This window comes from Pleuronectes platessa, chromosome 24 (assembly GCF_947347685.1).
Source record: "Pleuronectes platessa chromosome 24, fPlePla1.1, whole genome shotgun sequence".
NCBI lineage: Eukaryota > Metazoa > Chordata > Actinopteri > Pleuronectiformes > Pleuronectidae > Pleuronectes > Pleuronectes platessa.
In genome coordinates, this window is record NC_070649.1 from 3,409,783 (window position 1) to 3,418,897 (window position 9,115).

General features: G+C 45.7%; 2 protein-coding genes across 3 annotated transcripts; both read right to left on the reverse strand.

Moving 5' to 3' along the window:
• Positions 1-1,886: 1,886 nt before the first annotated feature.
• On the reverse strand, positions 1,887-5,111 carry LOC128430843 (cyclin-T2). The gene is made up of 3 exons (XM_053416927.1): positions 4,743-5,111; positions 4,015-4,085; positions 1,887-3,919 (listed from the first exon to the last, which is right to left on the reverse strand). The coding sequence occupies exons 1-3, from the start codon at positions 4,999-5,001 to the stop codon at positions 2,876-2,878; spliced, it is 1,374 nt and encodes a 457-aa protein (XP_053272902.1). The 5' UTR covers positions 5,002-5,111; the 3' UTR covers positions 1,887-2,875.
• LOC128430844 (cyclin-T2) lies at positions 4,771-9,023 on the reverse strand. 2 transcript variants are annotated; one of them, XR_008334077.1, is made up of 7 exons: positions 8,844-9,023; positions 7,856-7,937; positions 7,640-7,768; positions 6,553-6,613; positions 6,388-6,450; positions 5,755-6,126; positions 4,771-4,906 (listed from the first exon to the last, which is right to left on the reverse strand). XR_008334077.1 is itself a non-coding variant. In XM_053416928.1 (6 exons), exons 1-6 carry the CDS (start codon positions 8,999-9,001, stop codon positions 5,891-5,893), a joined length of 729 nt encoding a protein of 242 aa, XP_053272903.1. In that variant the 5' UTR covers positions 9,002-9,023; the 3' UTR covers positions 5,248-5,890. The 2 variants fall into 2 exon arrangements, 1 of the variants encoding a protein (XP_053272903.1); XM_053416928.1 differs by lacking the exon at positions 4,771-4,906 and having other exon boundaries at positions 5,248-6,126.
• Positions 9,024-9,115: the final 92 nt, after the last annotated feature.

A 9,115-nucleotide genomic window follows, 5' to 3' on the forward strand; every position in this document is an offset into this window, starting at 1 on the left:
AGATTTATGAAAAATAGTTGATGTTGTTCTTGCCCCAAACAAAATCAATCAAATCAATGCATCTTTTCTTTGGATTAAGTTAGCAACCAGTCATGTGCAGAAACATCCACTGGTTTCCTGCTGAAGCATCATAATGGTGTGTGTGTGTGAGTGTCTGGGACATTCGCCTGATGCAGCTCTACATGTTTGTGTTATTAGAGTTGTAATTCGAGCTTGGATGGTGTTTTTCCTTTCAGATGGCTCTTAATTCTGGGATTTGTTGCTCACCAAAAGCTGCTCTCATATCTCTCCCTCTCTGCGGATTTTTTCCCCGAGCAGTAGGCTCCTCTTATTCTGCTTGAGAGGTTGCTGAAAATAAATCCTCACCCTCCCACCAGTGTGCGAGAATGTCCAGATGGTTGAATTTGCACTGACGTCCTCCTGCTGAATTTCCCCATTGTCTTCCACGCTAAAATTAGAAGGTAATACTTGGTGAAAACGCTGCGTCTGCTCTGAGGGTGCTAGTTAATTATCAGGAACTGGATTTATGTTCCGCCCACAATTGAGCACATCCACGGCGTGTTGTGTGCGAGAGTCAGAAGCTGAGCCTTGAAAGCCCCTTGAGGTTTGTAGAAGGCACCAAATGGCAGGTTTCAATGTCACACGCCGTCTCCTTTCTGCAGGAGGAACAAAGGAAACAATGCCCTCAAGGTAACCCGGCGACTCACAGGAGATGATTACATTTTTCACCCACAGTTCCCACAGTTGTTGAGACACAAAATCCTGCTTAGAGGCAAAAAAACGCACAAGCCTGAAAACACTAATCTGCATATCCCGCTCGTGCAGAAGCTCAGCATGCATTTCCAATCACGCCTTGTTGCTCCCATCTACATTACTAATTCAGGAGTAGAGCAACACTGCAGCACGCCGGTACAGCTCATCTTCTTAATGCTGATAATGTGTCGATAACATTCAATTAATCAATTTAATGTATGTCAGCAGATGCACAACAGGGAACAACCATTATGTGCTTCACCTCGGTGAGAAGCAGCCTCTTAAATCCAATGGGGATGCTGGGATTGTCAAGGTGCATTTAAGTGTTTTCTATTGTCTCCATAGAAGATGGACGACACGGCTCCACTTCCTCCCACTATCCAGAAGTGGAACCGAAATATCTTGCACTGCCATTTGTAGCTGGAGTCTGCACGGTAACAGACGGGGGGGGCTTTGCATGTCCCATCCTGACTCGGGAGGAGGGTTTATCACCCGGCCACCAGGGGAACAATATAAATGCTGCTTCAAAGGTTTGATCATTTCCAATGTTTCTTGATGAAAACCACAGTGTCCTGACCATAGGTACAGGATTGATTGAAAATTGAGAAAGTAGTCCCCCCCCTTCCCCCCCACAAAAAACTAATCTCAAGGTCTTCTCACTCGGTTATCTCTCAGGTCTGTGAGATAACAACTCTGCTGTCATCTGAACAAACACCAATTGCTAAGAAAGACCATGAGATGTGGTGGAGGAAAGCCTGAAACTTTCACATTTGTGAGTTCTGGAAGTAGTTTGTCAAAATTGTCGGGTTTAACGTTGTCATCGGCCAATCATTTCAGGTCTGTTCTTGACCTTTGACCCAGCAGTTTGACCAAAAGACAGAAATACTAAAATACAAGGTCCACTTATACAGTAGCTTTCAAAAGAGCTTTTAACTGCAAATAGCGACAATAAAGATCCTGGGCCATGTGATTGGTGTTTTCCACGACTTCCAACAATCAAATCAAGTAAACAATAAGGATGATGACCTTATTAGATGTAAAAACCTGTTCTAAACTTAAGGTCAGATGTCAAAAAAGTAAAAGAAACAAGAACAATGATTCAGGATTCACATCAGACACTGAAGAACAGGAAATCGCGCTTGTGTAAAAATCACTTTTACACCTTTATTCGGGCTCCCAATACACAAATCCAGGATATGTTGGTCGATACAGGCTGCTTGAGATCTCATGATACACTGAATGGAGGAGGGTTTGGACTGATGCAAGGAACCAACAGTTTCTTTTAATTCTGAACTACAGTCCTATTTACACTATTTAATTTGAAGAGATCTTAATTTTTTCTTTTTAGATAGCTCATAACATTTATCATACTGAATAGCGATTGACGAGGTACAATCACAAAAGGCCTTTTTTCTGCAATTTTAGCCGATATATATTTTAAATGCACTTTCACAGCATGTCGCTCTAATCCGAGTCTGCACATTGAGTTCAGGTGCGGCCTCGCAGGTCCCCGGACAGACCGCAAATGGAGACGGCCTCACATCTGTGTTCGTAACTACTGATGCACTGTTTGAAAAGTAAGCAGACCATGTTCTCTTAAGACAGAAAGTTCTGCCGTCTTCGTCAGCAAAAGGACGAGGTGATACATCTCCACGGGTACAGGTAACAAACCCAAACAGAGGAAGATTCGTTCTGATATCAAAAAAGTTCAAGACCTGAGATTTTTAGTGGAACACAATGTCTTAACATACAAAAAAGAAAAGAAAAGAAAGAAAATCAACTGTAAACTGTCACAGTGGCTGCGAACACTAGCTATGTCTTCCCTTTTGTGACTGAAAACATGCACATTAAAAATCAGACGCTTGCATTAAAACAACGTTTCAAACTCAGCCGCATTCTTTGAACATCTCGTGGTTTTTTGTTTCTGCAAGCTAGTAGGTACACAGCTCTATGCATATCATTTCATATTGGACAGCTTTAACACAAATCACCATTAATCAGTGTGGAGACACGACTGAGAGTGATACACAATTCAAGATAACTTAAGACAAATAAAAATTTAAAAATTCTATTAAACATGGTAATACTTTAAATCGAGACAACACTGAGGACTCTCTGAGGGTTACAAGTTCATTCCTTGGGCACTTAGTAAAGAGTCCAGCATGTCAAAAGTGTCTTTGTAGTCAGTGTGTTCTCCGTTGGTGCTCAGCATGCCGTTGGTTCCGTCGTGGCCGTGGTGCTCCAGCATCCTGTGGCCGCCGTCGGCTGCGTAGTGGGCCGAGCTCAGGCCGGCTTTGGAGCTCCTGCTACTTTTGGACGAGTGGTGGTGGTTGCCGGCGTCGGAGTGAGGCCTCTTCCGAGACGAGCTGGAGGAGCCGCCGTCGTTACAGTTGCTGCCGGGAGCGCGTACAGACAAGGAGGTGGCGTCTAACGGCCCCCTGCCGTTCCCGGTGACGGAATAAGAGTGTCCGTGTTTCAAGTGGCGGTGGCTGCTGTGTTCTTTGTGCTTGTCCTTCCCAGGCAGAGTCCCGCCCTGCTCGGCGCCCCCGTGGCGCTCCGATGACACTTTGATTCTCATCTTGAGCTCCTCGCTCGTTGCAGAGCCGTTCTCAGCTAAAGAAGGAGTCAGCCGAGGTTTCTTAGAGCTGGTCTTGTCGCTCCTGCCCTCACCTGACTGGCGGGCCTGCTGGGAGCGTTTCTTGTGGTGGTGAGAGGACGGAGGCGGCGGAGGTGCGTACATGTCTGCGCCCGGCTCATCCTTGCCTCCGTTCTGCGTGGTCGTTTCAGACGCGTGTTTCTCTCTGTACTTTTCCAAAGTCAAGACTTTCTGCGAGCGGGGACACGATGCGGCGTTCGCATCGAGCTGCTGGTTTTTACTACTAGACCCGCCTGCAGATTTGTGTTCGTGTTTCACCAGTGTGAAGTCTGAGTGGGGCGGCTGGGAGAACTGGTCGTAGTTGCAGCTCTTTGACAGGTCGCTGAGCGGCTGGTAGTTGGTGTAAGGGGCTGCAATGGCGTTCAGGGAGGGCATTTCCATAGAGTCCGATGAAGACGTGGAGGGGAAGAAGGAGTTGGCGACACCAGAGAGGCCGTCGAGGGACGAACCCTGGAAGGCCACGTCCACTGCTGAGCCCTCCGTCTTTGGCTTCTTAGCTGCTTGAATGGCCTACGAAACAGAGAAGCACAGATCCACATTAGATTAAGTAACAGGTCATATGTCCTCATCCTGGACCATTCACGCCGTACTGCCCTAATAAGTACCCTCCAGTTTCGTATCCTCTTCAGCCTGCTGGGCGTCTTCTCCAGGATCTGGAGAAACTCGTGTGTGAGCTCTGAAAGCAGTTGAAGACAGCCATGTCAGTGATCAGTGTTCTGCAACGTGGGCTCATTTTAACACAAGCTCCAGCTGAACTCAGGGGCCGCCTCCTTCACAGGCGTCAGACTGGTGCAGCCGGTTCGAAGGCTTCTGCAACTGTGGTCGTCAAATATGTGTTTTCATCACCACGCAGCAGAGGAGGATCCGTCTCAGACGCACCAACCAAAGATTCTTTACGCCTCTGTGACAAACTATTTTCGAAGAGTTGATGACAGAAATCGACAACACGTCTGACGCTTACACTTTTAAACTCAACCAAAAAGCGAATGTTGAAAACTAAGGGACGTTAAAACTTTCTCATCCAGTCCAGCTGCAGCTGTGCTACTCTGCGATGATGACTCGACAAATTGGTGACGCACATCGTTTGAAATCCTCCATAGTACCAGATTAATTTGATTTGGCTTTTGCAGCACACAAAGGAGGCAGACTGCAGGGGTCTCCCCCCCCCGAAGATGCTCTTACGATAATGCATTCACGATTAAATCACAGTGACCTTGACCTCCAAAACCAGTTTTCAAAGCGTTGTGTTCACAACAAAGGGACAGATCGATGCACAACTCAAAAACCTCCGTGGAGGCGTAAAAAGAACAGAATAGAGGAGGGAGGCTCTTACCGTCCAGCAGCTGTAATGTTACGGTGCGGTCCACATACTCCCACCAGTGTTTCCCATCTGTGGACACGGGGATCTCCCAGTTGGACCACTTGCAGGCCAGGTGGATGCAGACACACGCCACGACTGTGGGTCTGTACTGCAGGCAGAAGGTGGTGAGGTGCAAACTGCAGGAAGAGACAAGAAACACCAGAGGGAGAAAACAACGGTCAGCTGTTTGCAGAGCTTCTACACACACACACACACCGAACAGCCACAACATTAAATCCACTCACGAGTGAAATGAATAACATTGATTCTCTTTTTACAATGGCGCCAGACGGGGGGGGATTACATTAAGTAACAAGTGAACAGTCGGTTCTTGGAAGTTTGAAACAGGAGAAATGGAATAAGGGACTTATTATATTATATAATCTACAAAACAGCAGGGGGGGTCATGTGGGGTCAGAAACGACTATTGCCCGAGGAAGGACAGACAGAGAACCAGTAAAAGACTTAAGACCCAGTGTCACAACATCAGGCAGGTGGTTTTATTGTTGTGGCTGATGGTCTGTATTACAAATTAAGAGCCTTTAAACATACACGTGAACAGGAGATGAAAGCAAACTCCAATATCATTTCCACAGATTCAGTTGAGAACACAATGTTCCATAAGCAAGATGTTATTCATCATCAGCTCTGATGACACGTTGGCAGCTGGATTCATATTTCCTAATACTTTTAAAATATCTGACACTGATAAATCTGTTCTGTTGTTGCCTGCTGATGTCCAACAGCAGAACCTGAAGCACATTCCTTTTCACCATTTGTTTTTCTGTGGAACCCTATTTTGAGGGAATTCATTATTCTAAAGATCATATTTCATGTTTATGCATCAAGCTCAATAAACCTAACAGAAGATGGTTTTCTTTCTGAAATTCTAAAACATTCAGTTTGCAGTAGTTTGATATTTCACTGTTAAAGCTTTTGGGGTCAAAAATATACAAAAATTTAAAAGAACTTTAACTATACTTACCAAAAAACTCTATAAGTTTAAGAATCTTTAGATGCAATCTATATTCAGGCTACCATTTCAGTGTGTTTTAGACATATGCACTCCGTACCCAACAACCTCGAGAGTAAACAGCACCACTACACTCCACATAGTGCATTCAACCCCTATGTGCCAACACAGAGCCCTTGTACAATACACCGCACACAGCAGCCTGGCTGGTACTTCCCCACTCTGGGGGTTCCCAGGATCCAGGCGCAAACAGGGCGTTGGACACAGGAAGGGGGACCCTGCAAGACAGGAAGCTATAGTGTGCCATTACAGTGCAAGAATGGGAACAGGATAATAACCTGTTGGTAGCCATAAAATAGGAAGTCTGTGCCAAGTCCTTGCTTGCTGTGGAAGAAGAAGAAAAGTGGAAATTAGAGCAGAGTTTATTTGACCCATTACTGTTTAATAAAACCTTAATAAGGCAGTAAGCTAGTGTAGACCTATAGGAGAAAAGCTTGGTTCCAAAGTGGGATCTGCACTAACATGGTGGCATGATATTTAGCATTAAAAAACAATACCAAACAACATAGACTAACCGAGTAGTCACAGAAAAGACGGTTCTTAAAATGATTTCAAGTGAGAAAAGCAGAGAACAGAAGGTCATACCTCGCACTAGCTCGCAACACCTCACAACATCTGTGTGTGGATGATCCACTGTTATTTCAAACCCTGCGATGAGAAGGTTGAGTGAGAAGCAGCGTAAATTTGGGAGAAACAGCAGCAAACTGAGTCATACACAGTCTGAGACACTGAAGCTTCAGCCGGACTCACCCAGTGTTTGCAGCAGTATTGTTTCCAGAGCCGCAAGCTCTTGTCCCTGCTGCAGGAATGCCTGAAAAAGATAAATCAATGAGGAATTTGAAATCTGCTACGCAACAGCTGGAAACGAGCAAATCAAAATCAAATCAGTATTCCTACAGAATAAGGAGCCGCACTATGGGAGACTATCATCTCCAGGTGGTAGTCTTCGGCCTTAAAGGTAAACTGCAAGGACCAAATCAAGCCTTACTGGAATAATAAGCACCCTATACCTTATTGTGTGATTATCTGGTGTGTAACACGTTGAATTGTCGGTCGGTTTACTCAAGCCAAAAGGAGATATCTTCAAATGGTTCAACCAGCTCAAAATCCATCATCACACAAGTCACATCCTCCAATGGGAAAGTGGAATTTCTGCTGTAATAAACGATTATGTGTTTATCCAAATCCCTGCCCTGTCAAACCAACAACTGCTCCACTGACCATTTGAGATGTTGCTGTACTTGCAGATGAGGAAGTATTTTCGTTGAAGCTTCACTATGACATGCTGTTCAATATATGGATTCATCATTCATAATGTTATGTTCTATAAAGCAAGTCCGGTTCAACACATCATCACACATCAGTTTGAACTGGGAGCAGAAACGTCCACATCTTAATCTGCCGTCAAACATTCACTGATCTCTGAACAGTTTCCAGAGTGTCCCCAGCCGACCGCTGATTGAAATGTCAGGTAGCCCACGAGTGAAAAATACAAATATCTTGACACATATGTAGAAGACGCTGATTAAGATGTCACTTTGAAAAGACTAGAGATTTTGGTGATAGGAGCTGAAGCTGTTGTTGATGTGCTGTAAACAAAAACACGTCATTCCCACAGCAGTTTATAGATTATACCCTTCCTTCTGACCGCTCTACCCCGGCGTCACCCTTCGCCTGAATGTTTCAAGCTTTTTTTTTCTGCTGTTGGGAACACTCCTGACCAAGTCAACCTCCTACTGCATTCTTCATATGCGAGTCTGGAAACAGTCCAGACCAGATTCTCCATTTGTTTTCCAGGGTTGGTGCCTGAGAGCGGCTTCAGTCCGACTGTACTCACATTGCTCTTGGTGTCTGGGGCAGGCTCTTGGGGGTTAATGCAGGCATGGGCCATTTTAATGACCAGCTCCAGCTTCCTGGGCTGCTCTTCAACTTTCGTGGCCAGGAACAACGTGGTCTGCGAGATGATCTATTAAAAAACAAAACCCAAGAGTTTTCACAAATGCTTTCCCCAGCAGTGGCTGTGGTCTCGGCCCAAAAGTGCTGTGACACTTACATTGCGATGGAATTTGGTGAAGGAGTGGATCATATAAAACTTGTGCATATATACTATAGCAGTGTTGATGGTTAGTTGAGAGCTGGGTTTCACAGTTAAGGCAAAAAAAATCCATGGAATCATTTCAGTGAGGGACAGAATACATGGCACGTTAGCATCGAGCTAGCTTTGAGTGGAGGGCTAGCAAAACGTGTACCCTGTAAGTTAACACCGGGCGCAGGATCGAGACAGTGGCTGTACATGGGCTCACGCTGTACGACTCACTACTAAACAGTGTGAGGCTCGAATAACATGAAAAACTTGTATCGATTATCCACGATCACTGATTTTATAATGACACCCTACTAACAATGGAATCTGCAGCCTGCATAAACTACACAATAGCTACCAGAAGCCCAGCTAGCAGCCAGGCCTCAGCTGCTTCAGCAGGTTATACATGAGGTATTACCAGGGATGTTCACCCTGTTAACCAGATGATAACAACACGTTTAAATGTGTTTTAAACCGGATCAATTAAATAAAACGAGCCCTGCTGTTCCACCATTCTGTGAGCTAATGCTAACTTTGGCTAACCAATCTGAATTTAACACCCATTAGCTGCGACATGTCGAGCGGTGTAGTAATCAATGTGTATCGCAGTAATAGTGTTAACTTTCTGCTATAACGTGTATCGATTATCTCTTATCACTGACATTACACAGACACACTGCTAACAATAGAAGCTGCAGTCTGAAGGGGCTACACAATAGCTAGCAGTAGCTAAGCTAGCAGGCAGGCCTCAGCGACCTCAGCAGGTATAACAAGGCGTGTTGACATCTGTGGATGATCCATTTTGTCTGACAGGATGTGAACGTGATGAAGAAACGTGTTAAACGTGTGTTTCAGAGAAGAACCGTGACATACACCGAGCCGTGCCGTTCCGGTCCCCCTGTGAGCTAATGCTAACGCCGGGCTAGCCCCGCTAGCCTCCACGTTTCAGAGAGGATACACGTTGAGTTTCTGGCCGATGTCCTGGATCAAGTTGGCGGCTTGCTGGCGGTACGAGAGCTCTCTGTCCGCCTCGATCCCGCAGCGGCGAGACGGCGTGTTCTCCAGCTGCTCCCGGGTGAAGAGCCATTTCGTGGAGGGTCCCCGGTGCACCGCCATTACGCTCCCCCCAGCCAGGCCGGATGGTGCCAGGGACTGGAGGGCGCTCAACAGCGCCGCCAGCGGCCGGTGGTGCGAACAGCTATTTATTAATAAAAAACAATTTCAAAAAAA

What these genes read in the sequence shown, in the direction of transcription:
- LOC128430843 (XM_053416927.1), bottom strand. Translation starts at nt 5,001, where the DNA reads ATGTTGTGGCTGTTCGGTGTGTGTGTGTGTGTAGAAGCTCTGCAAACA. An exon ending in AACATTACAGCTGCTGGACG is followed by an intron (nt 4,086 to 4,742) that starts GTAAGAGCCTCC and finishes AACTGCTTTCAG; the next exon opens with AGCTCACACACGAGTTTCTC. An exon ending in AGAGGATACGAAACTGGAGG is followed by an intron (nt 3,920 to 4,014) that starts GTACTTATTAGG and finishes TCTGTTTCGTAG; the next exon opens with GCCATTCAAGCAGCTAAGAA.
- LOC128430844 (XM_053416928.1), bottom strand. Translation starts at nt 9,001, where the DNA reads ATGGCGGTGCACCGGGGACCCTCCACGAAATGGCTCTTCACCCGGGAG. An exon ending in AATACTGCTGCAAACACTGG is followed by an intron (nt 6,451 to 6,552) that starts GTGAGTCCGGCT and finishes TTCTCATCGCAG; the next exon opens with GGTTTGAAATAACAGTGGAT. An exon ending in GTGTTGCGAGCTAGTGCGAG is followed by an intron (nt 6,127 to 6,387) that starts GTATGACCTTCT and finishes CTTCTTCCACAG; the next exon opens with CAAGCAAGGACTTGGCACAG.